Source organism: Lepisosteus platostomus, chromosome 7 (assembly GCF_059453375.1).
Source record: "Lepisosteus platostomus isolate fLepPlt1 chromosome 7, fLepPlt1.hap1, whole genome shotgun sequence".
Classification (NCBI taxonomy): domain Eukaryota; kingdom Metazoa; phylum Chordata; class Actinopteri; order Semionotiformes; family Lepisosteidae; genus Lepisosteus; species Lepisosteus platostomus.
The window spans coordinates 46,960,890-46,981,145 of record NC_142617.1 but is presented as its reverse complement, the minus strand read 5'-3'; the positions used below and the strand labels follow the sequence as shown (position 1 = coordinate 46,981,145).

The window sequence follows — 20,256 nt, the reverse complement described above, 5'->3', positions numbered from 1 at the left end:
GTGAAGCTTAATTATTTATTGTCCTTTATTGAGCTACCAATTTGCTTGATATCAACATTTGCGAATTTTTTTTTCTCTACTTATTTCTGAATGTTTATGGAATAGTTAACAGGGACCCTGCAACATATTAAAGAGCAGAAAACAAACAGTTCAAATTAACCCTATTAACTGAATTAAGGGTTAAATTTTGTAAAGGAGCGTGACTGAAAAAACAGCAGGTGTGTGGGCCTCTGAGACCAGGATTGGGAACTCTGTCTCAGTCCATCTCACTACAGACAGCAATTGGATACATTTCTATGTTTCTGCAAAATGCGATGGAATAAAAGCAGTGGAGCTCAATTAACTAAGTACTGGAAAAAAATTGATTTTAGACATTGTAAATTTGTTTTGCTAAACATCCTCGGACCTCAAGTAAGCATAAAAACTTTAACGCTGCACTACCATGCGCTGACAGGAGGCTTTGCCATATTCACACATGTCAACATGAGCACATTAAGGGCCTACATTTTCAAAAGTTGTTTTTTTTTCCTCCCCACTTGTTAAAATGAGCCACAGCGCAAGGAAAGAGAAAATTATCTTAAACAGACTGCACAGACCTCAGCCAGCCGCCCTTGAGATTTTCCAGGGACACTCCAGTTTCACATATCTCGCCTTAATTGGCAGGGTGACTTCTAAGTGTAGCGAGACATTATTAGCAGCTGCTTGGCATTCTGCCCGCCGCCGATCCTGCAAGGGCCCGAGCAGCTTGTCAGCCTGCCTGGGAAACGGCCCTGAAACCCTCACTCCTTAATAAGCAAAATAAATAAGCAAACAAAAGTGAACTTCAGGTTGTGGAGGCTTGGAGCAGAGCTGGGACACTGCGACAGCTGAGCACATGTGGTCAGCCAGTATTGGAAGCAACAACGTCTTTCACCTTTGAGTGACCTCTCTTACTTTTAAACAGGGAATCTTGTCAAAATTACAAACCCACAGTTTTTCCTGTACCGAGAGGTAAAAAAAACAGCCCCCTCAGCCTCCCTCCGACTGCTTAATTTTTTCCAGTCGTCTACAGAACTGCTCCTGACCTTCTAATTGTAATGAAAAAAACACAAAGAAAATCCTTAGATGAACCTGCGGCTCACTGGGTCTCGTTCCTGTTAGTTGAGGGAGCTAAAAGAGTCCGTCAGTGGTGGTGGACATGATTCAAAACACAAAGTTAGGACAAGTCTCGGACTTTGGGACATTGACCTTACCTTTAGCAGTTTGATGGTTCCATAAGACGGGAAATGTCCTAAAATATCTTCTTCCAGGCGTCTTTGGCAGTGCGCCCTGCTGGAACAGGGGCACAGAGCAGCTGGTGACACAGCGCAGGAGGCAAGCCATGGTGTCGCAGACTCCTGCGGCTTCTAGTCCAGGTGTCCTGAAGGTAAAGACGGGAACTCAAACACAGGCCAGGCCTTCAGATGTCAACATGCCTCCCTGGCGCTTCCAGATAACCTCCAGGACAGCCGTGTGACGTCGCAGTGCACCAGGACACAGAGAGATCACCCGGCTGTTTGCTACAGATCCGCGAGAACGGGAAACATGACGGTGGTACGGGACACTGTGCCAAGCAGCACCTCACTGCAAGGGCTGGGGACAGGGAGAACAAGCACATTCAAATCTTCCAGGCCAGAGGAAAAAAAAAAATCTTCTTGGCCAGATAACAAATCTCTAGTCCCGGCACAGAAGGTGACCTTCGATTTCCCACCAGAACTGAAAGCGGTGAGAAACACAACAGTCATGTTGCACGAGCAATCCGCTTTTAAGAGCGTTTAAAAACAAAAATGGAGGAGCAAACCGCAATTTTTGCGATAAAGCTTTTTAACATTGGAATGCTTGAATGCTTGTTTCCAGATGCACCTGCCTTTAACCAATGACAAAGAAGGAAGCCCTGTATTGAAAAGCAGGATTTTGAGAGGAATCGGGGCCTGTGCCTTTTTGAGCTGTATGAGACACTGATATGCTTACTTGTTTTGAGCTTCACGGTTGAATGAAAAAGATCTTGTTCAGCTTTATTTTCTAGTTCATGAGAACAGCACATTCAAATCATTTTCAGACACACAAATTATGACTAAACTTACAATGATCAAATAACAATCAGGCACCAAATTTAATGCAAATGCCCTGGTTCCTGCTGATGCATTAGAACTCAAAAGTGTTGATTTCAGTGCAACTTTGTTAAGATATACAACATATTCATAGATTGAGTTGAAAAGCAGAATCAAAACACTCCATAGCCTTCCAATCCATCAATATATAAACTGCACAGCAAAATGTTCAACTTACAGAGGAATATGTTGCTCACTGAAATCAGGAAATTTCTCCAAATAAAAGCATCATACATTTCTCTGTCTTTACCACCAGTTTTCCAGAAATAATGTGAAGCACAAGGAACATAAGATGAGAAGAAAGGGTGCAAAGGAGAGGAGGACATTCAGCACATCATTCTCATTTGGAAGTTTAGTAGTCGAGTGAAATTTAAGATCCCACCAGCTGATTCTTAAGAGTGCCTGGCTAAGGTCTCCCAGGCAGCTCCGCAGGTGAGCTCTATGATCCTGGGTTCGAGTCCGGGTCATGTCACTAGACTAGCTAGCTGCGACTGGGACGCTCCAAGCCGTGGTGCCCCATTCCCTGAGCTGTGCTGAGGGCAGGGAGGAGCGAGTAGGCCAGGGTTTGCTCTCCTCTCAGCTACACCGCGCTCTGTGCTGCCTCCTGGGTAGTCACAGGCTACAGTGCTGTCAGTGAGGGATGCACCTCTCCTCCAGCTGGCGTCGAACCCCGAAGTACGGGGCTGTACTGCCTGTGACGTGTTAATTAACGAGCAGATTGAAGGTGGGCAGGTTGGAGGAGTCTGGTCACATCTCCACAACTCTCCCGTGTGCACTCAGGGGGCTTATAGCTCAAGTCAAGACAAAAAACACACACAACTGGCGATTCCAAAACTGAAGGGATACAGAAAAACAGAACTGCAATTATTAAATTAAAATTATCCAGAGTATAGCCCCCTGCCTGGCTGAGAATCATTCAATTCTTTGTGGAAACAAGGGTTTCCTATTCGCTGTCCTGTTAATTTCCTGTGTGGCTTTCTTTATGGAGTGTAAAACAGTCTGCCGACTGACTCTATCAATACCCCCAAGGATCTTCTGTACTTAATTGAAATCTCCTCTCACTCTCCTTTTTTCTAGATTGAAGAGATTTATATCTCTTAGCCTCTCTGTACATGACAATTCCTCAGTACCAAAAATTGTTGCTCTTCTTTGAACTTTTTCTATGGCTATAATATCCTTTTTGTGGTCATGTAACCAAAATAGAACACAACACTTTGAATAAGTCTCACTAATGCATTATACAGCTGAAGCATAACTTCATAACCACATTTAAATTCCACATTTTAGCTAAACACACAGCTCCAGAGTTACAGTGAATGTTTCTGTACCAGCAGGGAACACTTTGCACTTACAGTATCCATGTTAAATTTATTTATGTATCTGCCAAGGCCCTGATTTTCCTAAATCCCTTTGTAATTCCCTTGCTGTCATTTCTGTTTGCCTCACACTCTATTTTTGTACCACTGTATGTTAAAGACATAAAATGGCCTTGATTCTGCTCTCATAGTAAAAGTTGTACTGTTCACTACAGTTAAGACACTGTTATTTCATCTTTGGGGTATTTATACATTTTTGTTATAAAGATTTTATAAATAAATGTTTATTATATTTGCTATAACTACTTCAGATGCAAAACTCGTTATGCACTTAAATTTTGTTGACTTTTACAGAACAGAGAAAACAGTGTGAGCTCTTATGTCCATTTGAAACAAAGCTGATTACTCCCGGACGGTCAGGTAGAACAGCTTCGAGATATAGAGCCACGTAAGAACTTTTTCAAAAGCCCGACAGAAGAAACAGAAAAATTTTGACTTCACTAGAGAGACGCGCACACATAAAACGGTTCACCTCAAATAGCTACAGTACTAACCTGGGTCGTGCGCCTTATGTAAAGTGTTGTTAAGGGAACCAAGTTAAATATTACACATTCTTTCAGCCGCAGTGACCTTCACGTTGACGCTGGTGCCTCAGAGTTTTCGATATTCAAGCTTTATCGGCTATAAATAGTCGGAACACGTGACACCAAGTAGCTCTCCTGCCGAGTGTGAAACTGACACAACACTGCTAATACTCTTCATTCTCTTTGCACAATAAATCACGCAGAAATTTTAACTTTGGTCGTCTCTTCATTTTTGCATCCAGCGGCTTCGGTTGCTCAGTCCATCTGAGTGTACATCACTCAGGTGTGCGCACTTGGTGTCACAGTAAATGTGAATGGATTTCACCCACACTTCCGCTCTTTGCACACACACAACTGGTCCGTTTATTGAAAACAAAAATACTACAAAAATAATCCTCATCCTTTTAATATTAATTGCTTTAAGAAGACCTATTTTAAACTGGACCATTTCTTACTCTGTGTGGGATTAGGGAGTAACTGAATTTAAATTACGTGTTAATTCATGAGTTTTGATCATGTGTTAATCCAGAAATTAAAACGACCTACAATCAATTAATTAAGACTAAGAGTGGGAGGGAGTAACTGAACAGTTGTTAGATTGTTACTCTTAATGTATCAGGTATTAGTTTTACAACTGAAGAACATGAGTTATGTAGACGTTTGGACAATTTAACTCATTATAATAAGCAATATCTAAACAGGTTAAAAAAAGTATTAAAGAGGTATTATTGTGATATTTTGTGTGCAGCTCAACAGCAACGGCCCAGCCCGGGTTTCTCGCGTACTCACAGAAGATCCCCATCGCCATCTCCTGGTAACTTCGGGACCTACAGCGACTCGTAACGTGCATTTCTTTCATTTTTAAATACTGAAACCGAACACTTCAAAATTCTTCCCCTTGACATATAAGATGACGACGACGTTAATAATGATAATAAACAAAAGTCAACCACGAAGCAAATGCGTTTCCTTTCAAAAAAAGCCCGAATGAAATTTCACCATCGCTGTCTTCCAACTCTTAATAATCCACTATTTCTCAGTCCCAGGCTTCTCAATCTCAGTTCCTACCCGGAGAGTTATAAATATTTACATGTATACGATTCATGTTCAGGTATTAAGGTTAAGATGTGACATTCTTTACAAGTCATTACTCATAATATTTCCAAAACTAATGGCCTCCTCGCGTTTGTACGACTATGTTCTGTTCACTTTATTAAAGGAAGTTACTTGCAACATCTCAGGGTAGGGTAGCTTAGGGTAGATCTTACAATTAAATAATTACACCAACTGTGTAGGTGAGCGCTCAGATGGGAACAACGATCAAGGGATCTTACAGGAGCTATGGTATTTATTTCCATTTTTGGTTGCAAACAAAACAGTAGTCTGCAAAACCCTCAATGGTGAGAATTTTTTTTTGGGGGGTGGGGAGGGGAGAGCACAACAAGTACAGTATTAACGGGAAGCATAAAAGGTCGACATTGGTATAATCTGTAAACAATATATTTCTGTAAAACTGTATATATGTCAAATAACTTAAGGACAATTATTTACACATCATTCCTCAAGGTGTATAAAAAAGAAGAGTAACGTACAGTATGTATCAAAACCCATGCATCTGTATACAGTCAGGAGGTTCCATTCAGCAGAATACAGAAAAAAAAACATTGAGAGCTGTTTTTGTGTACAGTAATGTATAGAAAATTACATTTTTGCACATTCCTTAAATATATTAATAGTAGCCAACATGTGGCTTGTAAAAGTTTGTTTTGAGTATTTACAAACAGTTTACATCTTTAAAAAATCTCATGAAGAGTGTATAAAAAACAAACTACATTTTCATCTCTTACAAATGTGAAATGTACTCCATGAGGTAATGCATATTAGGCATATATGGTCAAGAATGTGTACATAGCAATCCCTAAATCTTAAAATTAATAGACAATATTTGACTGAGAACACATTTCAAACATGTACAGTACAGGAATATGATACATAAATATGCAGAATGCAAGACACTGTCTCTCAAGTGTGTTTCAAAGATAAATATGGATTTTTTTCTTTTGAAAGAAAACTAAAAAGGCACAAATTATCCCTTCAAAAAGAGACATAGAAATGGGTTCAGTCTTTAAGCAAAAATGTTTTAAAAAGTAAATATACTGTATATATTCAAAATAGAACTAACCTGTGCATTCTAGAATATTTTGTTTTTGAGTGTTTGGCAGATGGTGACATCGTAAATGTGCAAATTAAATATGAATAACTCTGCATGGTTCACACCGGAAACGTGCATGAGTTGTACTTTGCTTTTGGCTTTAAAAAAAATTACAAGCATTTGATTAAGAAACAAGTGCAGACAAAAAATAGACTGTGCATAGGAAGATACACATTATCAGTGGTCACTGGCAGAACCTCACGCTGCTGTATAAGCAGCTGTGCGGAAAAACTGCTAACAGTGTGTCCACATGCTGTGGTCTACTAGTGTTTGAGCAATTCTGAAACAATATATTTGAAGAATGTTAATGACACTTCTGCCTTTACGTACTACAGTACCTATTTGCATTGTTTTAAAATTCTGCAGCATCTTAAATTAAAATCAAGTCTCTGCCTGCAACATTAGTCACAATCAAGTGTATCATAATATCGTTTACCCTCAATATACTGTAAGTCACAATATTTTATAATAAAAACAAAATCTTCAAGCATTCAGTATTTTGACATTCGATATGAGCTGTAGCATTTGGTGGGGTTGGATCAATCTTAGCATTATTTAAAATTTGCAGAAGGAAAGAAAAAGTGCACTGTTTCTCAAGCAGAAAAAAAGTGAGCCTGGGGATAATAGTCTAGGTGTCTCAACATAAAAACTGCACTGCAGAACTGCACCTCAGCTACCTGGACACAGAAACCGCTCTCCTGCTCGTACCGCAGCCACACAAAGTGGATAAACGAGCAGTCAGGAAAGCACTGCGATGACGTCTGCTATCATTCGTTGACAAGATAAAGCCTCGAGTTACTCAAGAGGACAGGTTAGTCTCCAACTGCACACATGCACTGTCTGCAGCATGGAGAACTCACATCTGCATTGGCATACCAAACCATGTTGGCAAAGCAGTCTGACTTTGGTTTAAGTCATGGGCCTACAAATTCCCCAAACAAGTTTTTTCGGCCTAGCTGATATCCTGAGGGCCTGGGTGCTGTTCCTTGAGCAAGGTATCTATTCGGATATACACCCGGGAGTAGTAGTATGTACTAGGAGGGGAGAATGCAATGAATGCTACTTCAGCCACATACTGTACCTAAAACCTTGCCAAACAGTGCTAATCTGAGTGTACTGAATCTCCATGCAGGATCGCAGAACAGGATCAGTGCCTTGACTGCAGGCAGTACAAAGGGCTCTGTGAAAGTACCCAGTAGAAGGCAGCCATCCTGTGCGTATTTCAGATTTACAGTCCTGATGTAGGAGACTGTCGTCTTTTGAAAGGACAGGTTCAGGTCTCTGCAGTATTTATTGAAGTGGCCGAGTGCAATAGCAAGTATGGCTGAACCGAAATCAGAAAGAAAAAAAAACTTCAAATATTCAGCATTTTGAATTATTGTCCTGTCTAATGATGGAACTGCAGTATCTTAAAAGGAAACTTTACTGTACGTTCTGTTCTGAATTTGCATGGGTAAAATATGATGGACTACACTGTCCTGTTTTCTTTCACTAGATCTCTCATATTACAGATTGAATTATTGATGTCAGCAGCAGACACTGCTGCCCACTGTGGATTTAAATGCTCTTCCCAACCTGCAGAACCGCAGAGCCAGGGCTGGAGGGAAGCGTGCTGGTCTTTTTGGGCTGCTAGTGCTCTTTATCACCACATGGAAAATGCAAGCGTTTTGAAACACCTGCTGATATATTTTATAGGGCCTCTTCTTCCATAGAGGTTGCATTGGACAGCTAGGGCTCAGTCAAGACGCGTGCTATATAATTCTGCACAGAGTCAGTGCTGTCAGAGGCTGCTGGGTGCTGGCGCACAGTGCAATGTGTCACTCGGGGTGCTGCTGTCGGGGCGTCCTGTCGGCGCCAGTGCTGCTCGAGGGGTCAGTTCTTTTCTTAAGCAAGCTCTCAATCCAACTGGCGCTGCTCTGCACCTTCCCGGCCGGATGTGCGGAGAACGGGTTCGGCACCTTCATGTTCTTCCCCGAGGTGATGAGCTCCCCGTAGCCCTCCTGATGGGAGAAGGCGTAGGCGGAGCGGCGGGAGCTGGTCCTGCGGACCCGCTTCAGGTTGTGCTCTCGGGGCCGCTGCCTCCTGCTGGCCTGCTGCAGGTAGCGCACCTGTGAGGGGGGATGGGGGTCAGCTTTATTCCCGGGTACAGGTCATGTGCAAGGAATGTACTCAGATGTACACAGAGACACAGAGACATCCTCTCCCATCCTGGGCTGCTCGGCCTGCAGCTTTCTGTAGTTTTGCTACAGGAACAAAAACTACCAAAAATAAACATTTCTACTAAAAATGGTGCCATCATTTCAAAAAAATATTTTGTGAGTAAATGGAGACTGCACAAAAACTAGAGGGAATAACTGCGCCACTACACCTTCAACTGAGTGTGCATGAAGCAAGCTGTAGATCCTGACTACAAGCTACTCACATTTGTGGTCTTTCTCACATGGTTGCTATGTACAATAAGTGACGACAGGGTTATTAGCGGACACGATGACACCCCTGCTGCAACACTAAGATGCTAATTAAGATCTGCTTGTTTGAACTTGCTTTAATGGTTTTTTGCTCGTAACTCCTAGCAGCCTTAACAGTAGCTGTGAAGTGTGATGAGATGCGATTTACTGACAGGAGCTGCGTGGAACACAAACTTGAGTCATCGTGCCTAAGGAGGAGTATTCTGTATTTTCCACATTATAAAAGTGCTGTCAACTGATATTGTTATACATTATTTTTGCACATACTCAAGATTATTATTTTTTTAATTTTATAGGGAAACAGGCTGTAGAAGCATATTTCTAAATGCCTTCTTGACTAAAAATCCAAGTACAAAATGTGTTGCTGAGAGTGCTGAAGAAGGTGCTGGGTATGTGACTGTAACTGGGTCCTGTGGTACCCCAGTCTCAGCTGGTTTTTGCCCCAACCAAGTTCTTAATCACAGGCTGTTTTATTTCAATTTTCTATCTGTGAGGCCTTTTTTTAGATTTGCTTTCAGCTCTTTAAAAATCTGCACGAGATGTGTAATTGGTATGAGTCCCATGCTAATTCTTGAGTTTCAGGACTGTCCTCATTTAGGTACGCCAGCAGAAACAGAACCAACTGGACGTGAGCAGAAGGAAAAACATTGATTCACACTAAGAGTGTCACATAAAGTGTCTTTCCCACCTGTGTCTGGTCATGATCAAATCAATCACCTATTAAGAGTTGCTTTCTAGCCAGAAATTAGAGAAAACATTCTTACATTCTTACTTAGCAAGTTGAGATACTCCATAAATTTCTGTGTGCAGAGGCTGCTGGAAACAAGGCACTGTAACTAAGATTCTTGAAAATGATTTAGTGTAGAAAAAAGGTCTGAATCAGTAATCAGATTACTCAGAGACTCCAATCAGCACAAGTGATTAAGGCTACAAAGGAACAGATAAAAGATTGATTCCGTGCTGTAAAGCAAAGAAAAAGAAAAGTGACATCTAAAGAAGGCTGAAAGGTTGTGTCTCTTTTCTTTTTCTTTTCCTTTCAGCACACAATAAACCTTTACCTGTTCCTTTGCAGCCTACGCATGCTGACGCAGCTCACTACTTGAACAGACACAGGGGCCCACAGGACAAGAACCGAGAATCAAAAGTTGACATTTGTTATGACTGCTGTTCTCTATATTAAACTACAGAAAAAGACAAAGCAATCACAAATTGACTTGTAACAGCAGGTTTCCTACTCTTGTAACTGCACCTTGTCTGTCAGCGTGGGATACAAATCCACCCTCAGGAACCGTATGGCCACCACTGGCATGACACACACCACGGTAGTGAGTAGAATGACCAGCCACACGCTCTTCTGGGACAGCGAGTTCCGAGCCGTCCCTGGAATCCCACAAGAGAACAAACCCGTTTGAACAGGACCGGAGTGCACAGCTCTTACAAAAACAACACCACTGAATTAAAAAACATATGAAAACAAATGAAAATGAATGAAAAACACAAGAACCCTCAAAGTGACACATCTCTGAAAGTGCAAAATCAAAGTACTATTAGGATGTATCTAAGAAACAAAGAATTAAATCCTAATTATATACAATATACAATACTATACAACAGGGTCTCAACGTCTGCAAATTAACACTGGCAGAATTGCTTATTTGCTATTTGGCGTGGCTGACAGGGTCTGGGATTAAAGAACAGAAGAGCAGATGAAGCCAGGCTGAAGGTTGTTAACCACAACTTTCAAATTAGTGGTGCAACAGACTATGTTGGTGAGATGAATCTAGCTTGCGAGAGAGCCTCTCCCTGCCACCTGCCACCTGCCCAAGTACCCACTGCCCACGTCCGCAGCTCAATGTGGTTTCATTGATTCATTCAGTGTAGTTTCAATTTTTTGTATTGTAATGAACTCTTCCAGTTCTGTGTTGGAGGCGTGGGGAATGACAGGCTGAATGACAGGGGAATTATTGCCTGTTTCATTATAGTGGGCCATGCTAATCATGGAGCAGAGAGAGAAAATGCGGGCTGGCCACACAGAAAGGATGCATGTACTGTAGTTTATTTGAACTTAATACTATAAGTATATTGTTGTTTCTTTTAGTTCATCAATGTTACAATTTACATAAAGTCAAGGCATTAGTACTTTACCATATACAGTAAAGGAGGATAGTTTATGTCTTTTAACCATACATACTATGTACTGTAGTACATTGTCCAACAGTATTGGGGTTATATGCGAATTTGGTCACTTACGGATCTCTGGTTCTCTGCAGCAAACCTTTGTGAATGTTGAGACCCTACTGGATATGTATTTATACAGCATATTTTAACTAGAGGTAGCTTTTTAAAGTAAAGCAAGCTTTTTATGTGAGGAAAAAAGCCAACTCAATAATTATACAATTGAATTTTGCAAAAATGAATTTTATAGGTTTATCTATATATATCTATATATAATATACTCATATGTTTAATGAGTATATTACAAGACCTCCAGACTAAAATTCACATCCCTAGTTTATTAATCAGTGCACCACGCAATTCTTTTTACTTACTGCTTATTAGCATATTTGCAGGTCAAAGATGGTGGAGAGGAACATATATAGTATCTTAACAATACAGTCTTACCAATGAAAGGGAAATGGCTGGGGAAAATGTCAAAAATGCCATCACTGTTCATAGCAAATAAAATGGCGAAGTAAACAGCCACACTGCCCCATATATAAAAGTGATTCACAGCTGTCCAGTAATTTGTGTCCAGCCCAATCTGCAAACAGAAAAAATATTATGCTGTCAAAGCCTCTTCTAAAAAATAATCACCTCATGCAGTTCATATACTCAGCCACCTGATGGCACACAATGTGTGTTTCACTGGAATAATGTGTGGAAAATAACAAGCTATAATTTAAGAGACATTAATATTTAAAAAAACCAAAATATTTCTGGGAAATTCTTCTCCTGAATATTAATGAAAAACACTGAAAGACAAACTCCATCTAACAGACTACATTAAACCCAGCTTGAATAAAATACAAAGCAATTCATACGAACGCTGGGCCTGTTACTAGGTTTGGTTAATTGTACATTTATTAAAACTTATTAAAAACATTGCCAAACATTAGCACTGTGTTTATTTCATGCAATACAAATACAAACCTAGCTGTGTGTCTGTGGTGGTCTGAGAAGAGACGATTACGGAGCAGTTTGTTTATTTTCACTGTACAATAACCATCTTGGAGAGATTAAATTCTGTAAGACTGTGGCATACATTTATTATATATACAGCATATGCAAAATCACGATTTTATAGTGTGATTTCAATATTGGACTGTTAACACTTATATTGTGCTTCATCAATTAAGTGAAATAGGGATTTTATCACTGGCCCTTCTATTCCTCTGTCTGAACTCCGTACTGTACCTGATTAACCCTCACTATATCTCTCTTTGAGCAGAAACCTGCTTTTGCTTAGTCCTGACAGAATATCTGACAGTTTGCAGCAGATGCAGCAGATGCTTCCAGGAACAGACATAATCATTATGCATACTGGTCTATCCTGTGAATTAAAAACTTGCGAGATGGCCTGAAATGCCTGAGCGGTATTGTCACATGTACTGCCAAACAGAACCCGCAGTGTCTGACGCGATACAGGCAGCTCATGATCCTCGGCTTCCTCATTAGGACCTCACCTGCACACTCACGACGATCACTAATGACGTTGCAATGGTCACAGCAAATGACTGCTGGTCAGAAATATGGGCGCCATCGTCCCTCACAGTGTCCAGAAAAGCTCCATACGGGACGAAGAAGAGCACGAAGGAAGTGTAGATGCCCTGCAGGGTGCACAAGAAGAACTTGCGCTTGTTGAAGAGCAGATTGAACTGCCCAGGTTCGTACATCTTTGGGTGCTCAAGGCTACTTTGTTCATTAACGTCCTAAAAAGAAAAAGGTTTACAACAGCTGTATTATCTGTCCTTTTCTAAATGAAAAGAATGAAGACTATACAACATTCAACTTCAACCAAGTCTTACCTGGTCAAACAGTCCCATTGCAAGGACAGGCAGAGAGGTATACACTATATTGAACAGGGTGATGAACCACTGATCGTAAACTGTCTGTGAGGGCAAGAAGAGAAAATAGGTCACCCTGCTGTGGAATCATTCAGTGACAACAAAGCACAACTAGTTTTATAGTTTGTGATGAATTAAAAATAAATTAAATTTTAACACAACAGCACAATGTTTGTCTGACAGTTCCAGATCTCTCCCTACATAATGTGCCTTTGCAGTACTCTTTTTCTCTCATAGCCTGTACTGATAAGGTAGTGCCAGGGAGGCACCCAGATTTAGGAAAGGCTTCAAAGTTAATAATAAAACAAAAGTACATCTAATTATTCAATTAACTCTACTGCACAGCTGACGAAAAGCTCACTTACCTGTGCAGAAAAGCCACAGAAAAAACCAAACCAGAAGTGAACAAGAGTGAAGGCAAAGTTCTTGTAGAAGAAGTAGCAGAGGAAGTTGCACATCCTGAAGTAGGACCACCTGCCATGCACCAGCAGCAGCCTCTGGAGGTATCGGAACTGGGCGAAGGAGTAGTCACTGGCCAGCACTGCCTGCATGCCCTCCTGCCCGCTGATGCCCACACCGATGTGGGCTGCTGTGAAGGGCAAGGACAGCAGAGCTCAGCCTTGCTCCAGCTGCCAGTAAACTTGAATGCTTCGTCATGCTCAGATCGTCGATCCTCAATTTTCGAAGCAATTTAGAGTTGCTTCTTCCAATATAGGGGTCCTGGGGAGGCAGAGCCTATCCCAGCAAGCAAAGGGCGCAAGGCAAGGTACACACTATATGGGATGCCAGTTCACTGCAGGGCCAATTCTCCCAAAAGCCAATTAACCTGCCAATATTTTTTGGACTATGGGAGGAAACTGGAACACCCAGAGTAAACCCATATGAACAGAGGGAGAACATACAAGCACCACACAGACAGCACCCCAGGTTCAGAATTGAACCCACAGCCCCAGTTCTGGGAGGCAGCAACGCTAACCCCTGCGCTACCGTGCCACCCTGCTCAGGTTATCCTGCAACTCAGTCCAAACTAAACTGAGTTTTGCAATGTAACAGGGTGTGGCTGACTACATCAGAAGGAAGGTGTGCCTGCTGCCTCTTCAGTTCATTTCTATTGGTTCAATACAGATTGTATTTTGAGGTCATTCTGCTCTTTACTTACTTTGAAAGCCATTAAATTTTTCTTCTGTTTTGTGGCCTCACTCTTAAAGATCCAGTTTCATTTGTTAATTTTCATTTAAAACAAAAGCCTCTGTGCTAAAACATAAGACACCAGTACCTACCTCAGCCCCTTTGGGTCCACACACTTGTTAAACAAAAACAGGAAAAGTGTAGGCTCTGATTAACACCTGGGTGGAAGAGTTGCCACCCACAGTGGGAAGCTGTTTCCACTCATATTAACTACTTGTTAGTGGCTTTAAATAAAATGTGCAAATATACTGTTTGTCTGGTGTCGCACATTAACTGAAATGAGTTATGATTAACTGTATTAACCACTTTGATCTCCTTGATTTCAGGAGAAATCATTAGTGATCGGGAACACAATGGTGCTCTGTGAGTCTAATTCTTTCAAGTTGCTGCACAAGCAATTTTCCTGTAGTAAACAAAAACCTGTGAAGACCTTTGCACACTGCTGGAAGTGCAGTTGAGAATGAGATGTGAGATGTCTTGGGGAAGTCTGCATTCGTGACTTACTTTTAATCATGCTGACGTCATTGGCTCCGTCCCCTATGGCTAAAGTGACGGCCCTCTTGTATTTTTTCACCAGTTCCACCACCTGGGCCTTCTGTAGAGGTGTGACACGGCAGCAGATCACCGCCTTGCACAGGCAGGCCGTGTCCAGGAAAATGCGCTCCAGATCTGCCTCCAGGGCATGGGCCTGCCGAGCAGAGAGCTGTCAGTTCGCACTGCACTGGAGCAGCGCTGCTGCACTGGGGGGTGTGAGGAGGCCCTGCCTGATAATAATCAGAAGACTCCAGCTGTGCAGCCTGACGCCCTATTGATGAAGTTCACTGTTTAGATTTTATTTGTCAAAACTGTAATTAACAATTAAAGAAAATGGACCTCCTGCGGGCACCTGCTATACAGTTCTGAACAATTACGCTGGGGCGCTCCCTGTATCACACAGGAACAAGAGCAATTACTCTACCAGGATGGATTCTTCTAATGAACACGGAGGAGAGCTGGGAGCTCCCTGCACTGCAGCACTAATGGAGCCCTTCTCATCAAGAGCTCGATAAGGCAGAGCAGACAAGAATGGGAACAAAAACTGCACAACAATATGAGATGCTCAGGTTTCCAAAATGACAGAAATTTGGCTAATAATAGTCTCCTCAGGTAGTGTGTTAAGAAAACTATCAATGCTATATTTTATCTAGCAAATTCATTAATCAACTAACAAATTGATCGATTGATTAATTGGTTAAGGAAATCTATTTAATTGTTTTTACCTACCAAGACAATTTTTTTTCAGAAACTCTATGCTATTTCATCTCCCAGCTTAAAAAAATCAATTCAGCCAGTAAATGTTAAATCCACATTCAGAATGCTAAATATGCTGGGAGGCCTATCAGTGCTGAAGAACAGCAGTAATGAGTATCAAATAAAGCAAGGAAAAAGAACTTAGCTTGCAACACATTTAAGGGAGAATTTCACATCATACAACATAATCAAGTAACATTCTAATCATATAATACACAGAACTAATCGTATTCAAAGTCTTACTATTGCTAAGATAAACAATAATACTGACATCCACCCATTTTCTGACTGTTTTAGCCAATTTATGGTCACGGGGGAGCCGGAGTCTATCCTGGAAAGCAAAGGGCACAAGGTAAGATACACCCTGGACGGGATGCCAGTCCATTACAGGGCAGAAACACAGATACGAACACACACACTCTCACACCAGGGCCTACTTTCCCAGGAGCCAATTAACTTACCAGTATGTTTTCGGACTGTGGGAGATACACAGATAGCAAGCCCAGGTGCAGAACTGAACCCGGGGCCCCAGCACTGCGAGGCAGCAATGTTAGCAACTGCGTCAACATGCCACACATATGATGTTGACATACGAAATTAGAATTGTTTTTATACTGATATGAAGGAAATTATTATTCAAAGTAAATGTGTAAGAGGTCTTACCAAACTGTATCCATTGATGATCAATGCATACTCGGAAGTGATGGTTTCTTCAAAAACAGAGTCGTTCCTGAACATTTCCTTTTTCTCCAGGTTGGTATGACCATTTCCAATATCCATACTTGGCCCAAGAATCCGCTCTTTAACTTTCCTTAAACACAAAAGAAACATTTTTTTGAAAGAATTTGCTTTGTTTGGCGGATGTAAACCAGTAAAACAAGAAGATGGATATCTATCACTCATGTTATTTTCATCATTCATCACTTCTGAACTTGACAGTGGATTCTACTGGGGTGATTACTCTGTTTAGGATTGTTATAAATAAATCAACCCAATTTGCAACCTTTCTATAAATCTACCTGAAACATTCTGCTTTTGTTTGGGGGATCTTAAGCACAATGATCTGGAACAAGCATAAGCAAAATTACTTCTACACCGGGCCGTCAGTTGTATATTTGTATTTATTAGTTTCAGTTTATTGTGACCCGTTTTCCAGCTGAATGAATTGATTTGTTGGGACTCAGTTCCCTGGGTTAACGAGCTCATAAACCACAAGGCATGCTGGTACAGCCCTGAATTCCTCAGTGCAGCCCATACTGTTCCCCTGACCAGCACACAAATCCAGCTGATACGATGATGTATGTCCTACACGACCTGTTGTAAAAACCTGCACTTACATTTTGACAGTGCTAGTAAACCACAATACAGCAAGAGGGATGAAAAGCCCTGAGGGTTGTTAATTATCACAATTAGTCAGGAGGGGAAGTGTTAGATTTAAGTTGGCTTCATTAAAGTGTGAGGTTGTTAATCGCTGCAACCAGACCAGGAAATGGGAACAGTATTATTGAATTTTGTGTTCTGTTTTAATGAGATGTTAGTCTGGTATTGACATGGGTATATTTTTACTTGCTTTGTGCTCCTTATAATTAAACACATTAACTGTTGCCTTTGTTCTGGCACGCTGGTGTAAAATATTGTATGCAAGTTTAAAACTTAAGGGTAAAAAGGAAGGAAATTAAATTTAAAAACCTCAAATCCCACCTAGAAAAATCCCAAATCAACATACCTTCTCAGCCTCTGATAAAAGAGAAACATAATCCATAACAAATCCATTCATCCTTTTTCTAACCACTTCTTCCAATTTATGATCGTAAGTTAGCCGGAGTTTATCCTGGCAAACAACGGGCACAAGGCAGGGTACAGCCTGGATAGGACGCAGGGCCATCACAGGGCACAGACCCAGCCAGACACACACACACTCACATCAAAGCCAATTTTCCCAGAAGTCAGTTGACCTACCAGTATGTCTTTGGACTATGGGAGGCAACCCATGTGAACGTAGGGAGAACATACAAACTCCACCCAGACAGCACCCCAGGAACTGAACCCAGGGCCCCATTGCTGTGAGATAGCAATGCTAACCACTACACCACCATGGCGCCTCATAACGATTCCAGTACTTAAAAAAAGTACTGACATGACTTGTGAGAACATTCAGCCATTAACAGCATGAACAACTCCTTCTGCAGTTCTGTAACTGGTGCAGCAGGGCCCAGAGTCTGGATCACTGGCATTGAACAACTGGACAAGTTCTGAAAGTGTGGGATCTCAATGTGGGAAATATCCCGGGAATACATATCCAGCTGCTACATTTCAGACAGCAGCTCAGATCAGCGTTGTCACACCTCAGAGAAACCCTGTGCAAACACTTAGTATCTCAGCTTGAATTACTGACAGTAGACAACTACAGTGGTATTGCAACTACTGTTAGAGTTATCATTAAGCTTCCTTTAAAGGTGTCTTTGCACAGCACACCACACACACAGCTGTTCGTACCTGAGTTCCTGCTGCACCTCCAGGGCTGTGTGGCCAGACACAATGAACACCTCACTCATGTCATCTCTCAGCATGTTACAGGAGTAGCCTATGTTCATTGCTGTCTCTGGATAATAACAATAACAATAACAGGATTCAGATTTTTTGTTTCTTGAAATATAAACAGAATAAAAAGAGCATATGCTTAAGGCCAAGAAAAAATCCTAAACTCCAATCCACCTGCCAATCACTCATGACAAAACCAGGTCTTTGATGGTAAACCTTTGTCTGGTAAAAAAACACTGTAAGCTATTGTTTGTGTTGTGTCATTGGATCAGTAGAATATTTAAACTGTTCTGTTGATGCATGCACTAAGACTGACCACGCATTGATCATTCAAATAGAGGTGCAGTTATCTTTGGACTGCCCTTGTGTATTAGGTGTTACTCATTTGTTATGTCTTAGTTATCTGCCTGCTAAGGAGTGGACCAGCAAGTGCAGAAGGAAGCATTACACATATTGTATACATCTCACTTAAGGCAAAAATGCTCATATACTGTAACAGATAGTGATGCAAATGCTTAGGTTATGATGCATAATTCTAAGAGATTCCTCATCGGTGTTAACAGATGAGCTGCATTCATCTATCTGTCTGATGTCAGTTTGCTTTTATTCAAATATGATTAGTCCAATAGCTGGGGTATTTTATGCTATGACCTATGTAATATCCCAAACACCGCCCATCAGTGCAATACAGATGTAGTACTCAGATGTAGTAATTCCTGTTACTTCAGATTACTACCTTCAACTTCAATCTTTGACACAAAATAATTTAGAACAGCTGCACTGATGCAAAACCAGTTTTCCTCGAGATCACTGTGTTACATTATGTACATTATATCAAATTACTGCATATTTACTGGTCTGTGTAAATTCGGTGTTCGGCTTTAGCAGAATCCAGGTCATCTAATAAAGAGCAAAGCCAATGTAATTTAAATTGAGCCCTCTGAATAATTCAGCATCACACATTTACAACTTTATTGTTTCTTAACAACAGGAGGTCAATAAGGACATGCTTATTCACACAACATTGGTTTGCAAACTGAAGGTCAGGACACATTAGATAGATTACATTCAATTGCTCTACTGTTTACGTGGAAAACAACAAATAAGTTATTTAATAAAACAACAACAATAAATCATTCTAATATATATATTTCATTATTTATTTTCAAACGGCAGGCTGTTATTTTAAATTATTGAACACTGAATATGTTAAAGTTGATAAAAGCAAGATTAAAAATGAAGTTTGGTATCAAGTCAGTCAAATGACACTTACAGTATATCAAATTTATAATTTATTAGATGACCAGACTATTCATTCTACTTTTGAAACAATCTTAAAGGGACACAGGGCATTTTCAGGTTCTTTTTCATTACTGATTAAACTTCAATTGCCATCTACTGTATCTGTCAGCATCCCAAAGTTCAAGCAGGCAAATCCTGAGACACAGAGCCCCAAGCCTTTTAAACATCTCAAGGAAAATTCAGCGCACCACTGCCACAGATAAAGGTGTCAGCATAATGAACAGCTGAAATAGTGGCCGGCCTCTCTGATTCCTAGAGTAATATTAGCACTACTAAAAATAATCGCTCCTAAAAACCACACAGGCTAATTATGAGCAGAGAAAAACTGAGGAATACAGTATCATCATAGTCCAGCAAACCATGATTAACAACACAGCTTGGTAAGCAGACAAAAAAAACTGATGAGATTTACAAGAAAGGTAAGGAAGAATCAGTTGTTGGTCAGCAATTACCTAGCTTGTCTCCTGTAAGGACCCAGATCTTAATGTTGGAAAGAGTTAAACAAGCGATGGTCGTGGCAACTCCTTCCTGTAATTTGTCTTCTATTGCTGTGGCACCTAGCAACTTGAGAAAGACACGTCTGATATTAATGGACTCTCCCTGTAGAAAAGGATGCAGGCTCTCAGGCACGGCAAAGCACAGAGAGTGGCAGAGGGTACACCTACTCCTCTCCCCAGGAAACATTCATTAAAGTCAAACATGAGAGGAAAAACATCTTAGGCAGGATTCTAATCACGCTGAAGTACACTCTTGAGGTGAGATCTACAAAGGCATTTATCACAAGGAGAGCACATGGAAAAGAGGAAGAATGGAGATGATAATAGAGGATATATGGAAAACATTTTATTTAAATACTCTAAAACTAGCCTTTGTTGTTTGTAATACTCGGGCCTGGATTAAATCAGAACACAATCAAAAATTACACACACAGTAAACGATGGCAGGCTTCCAAAAGGCAGCAGGAAGAGGCCACCAGCAGACAAAAAGCCGACATCAGGGTCCTGCATTAGCTATTTGTAACTGATAGTTGAGCCAATACTCTCATCTTTTTGGGTGCTACGGTTTTTACAGCCAGCTGTTATCAAAAAAGAGGTTTCTGATAATCAAGCAGAACAAAGGACTGGAGAGAACTGTCTAAAGAGACCTCAGCTTGCAGCAGCTC

The 20,256-nt window shown here is 40.9% G+C and overlaps 1 protein-coding gene across 9 annotated transcripts in view; it reads right to left on the bottom strand.

The window, feature by feature from the left end:
• The window catches only part of atp8b4 (ATPase phospholipid transporting 8B4), a 67,656-nt gene that overhangs the window by 308 nt on the left and 47,092 nt on the right, over nucleotides 1-20,256 (bottom strand). For 8 of the 9 annotated variants that reach the window (XM_088640818.1, XM_088640819.1, XM_088640817.1 and 5 more), the window contains 10 exons: nucleotides 19,547-19,658; nucleotides 17,748-17,853; nucleotides 15,915-16,062; nucleotides 14,466-14,649; nucleotides 13,139-13,362; nucleotides 12,735-12,818; nucleotides 12,393-12,638; nucleotides 11,332-11,470; nucleotides 9,959-10,089; nucleotides 5,514-8,349 (listed from right to left, as the gene is read on the bottom strand). In XM_088640818.1, coding sequence (XP_088496944.1) covers nucleotides 8,059-8,349; nucleotides 9,959-10,089; nucleotides 11,332-11,470; nucleotides 12,393-12,638; nucleotides 12,735-12,818; nucleotides 13,139-13,362; nucleotides 14,466-14,649; nucleotides 15,915-16,062; nucleotides 17,748-17,853; nucleotides 19,547-19,658 — 1,665 coding nt within the window. In that variant the 3' untranslated portion in view covers nucleotides 5,514-8,058. Of the gene's footprint in view, nucleotides 1-1,232; nucleotides 1,400-5,513; nucleotides 8,350-9,958; nucleotides 10,090-11,331; nucleotides 11,471-12,392; nucleotides 12,639-12,734; nucleotides 12,819-13,138; nucleotides 13,363-14,465; nucleotides 14,650-15,914; nucleotides 16,063-17,747; nucleotides 17,854-19,546; nucleotides 19,659-20,256 lie in introns of those variants that run through there. The other variant, XM_088640823.1, reaches the window with a different exon arrangement.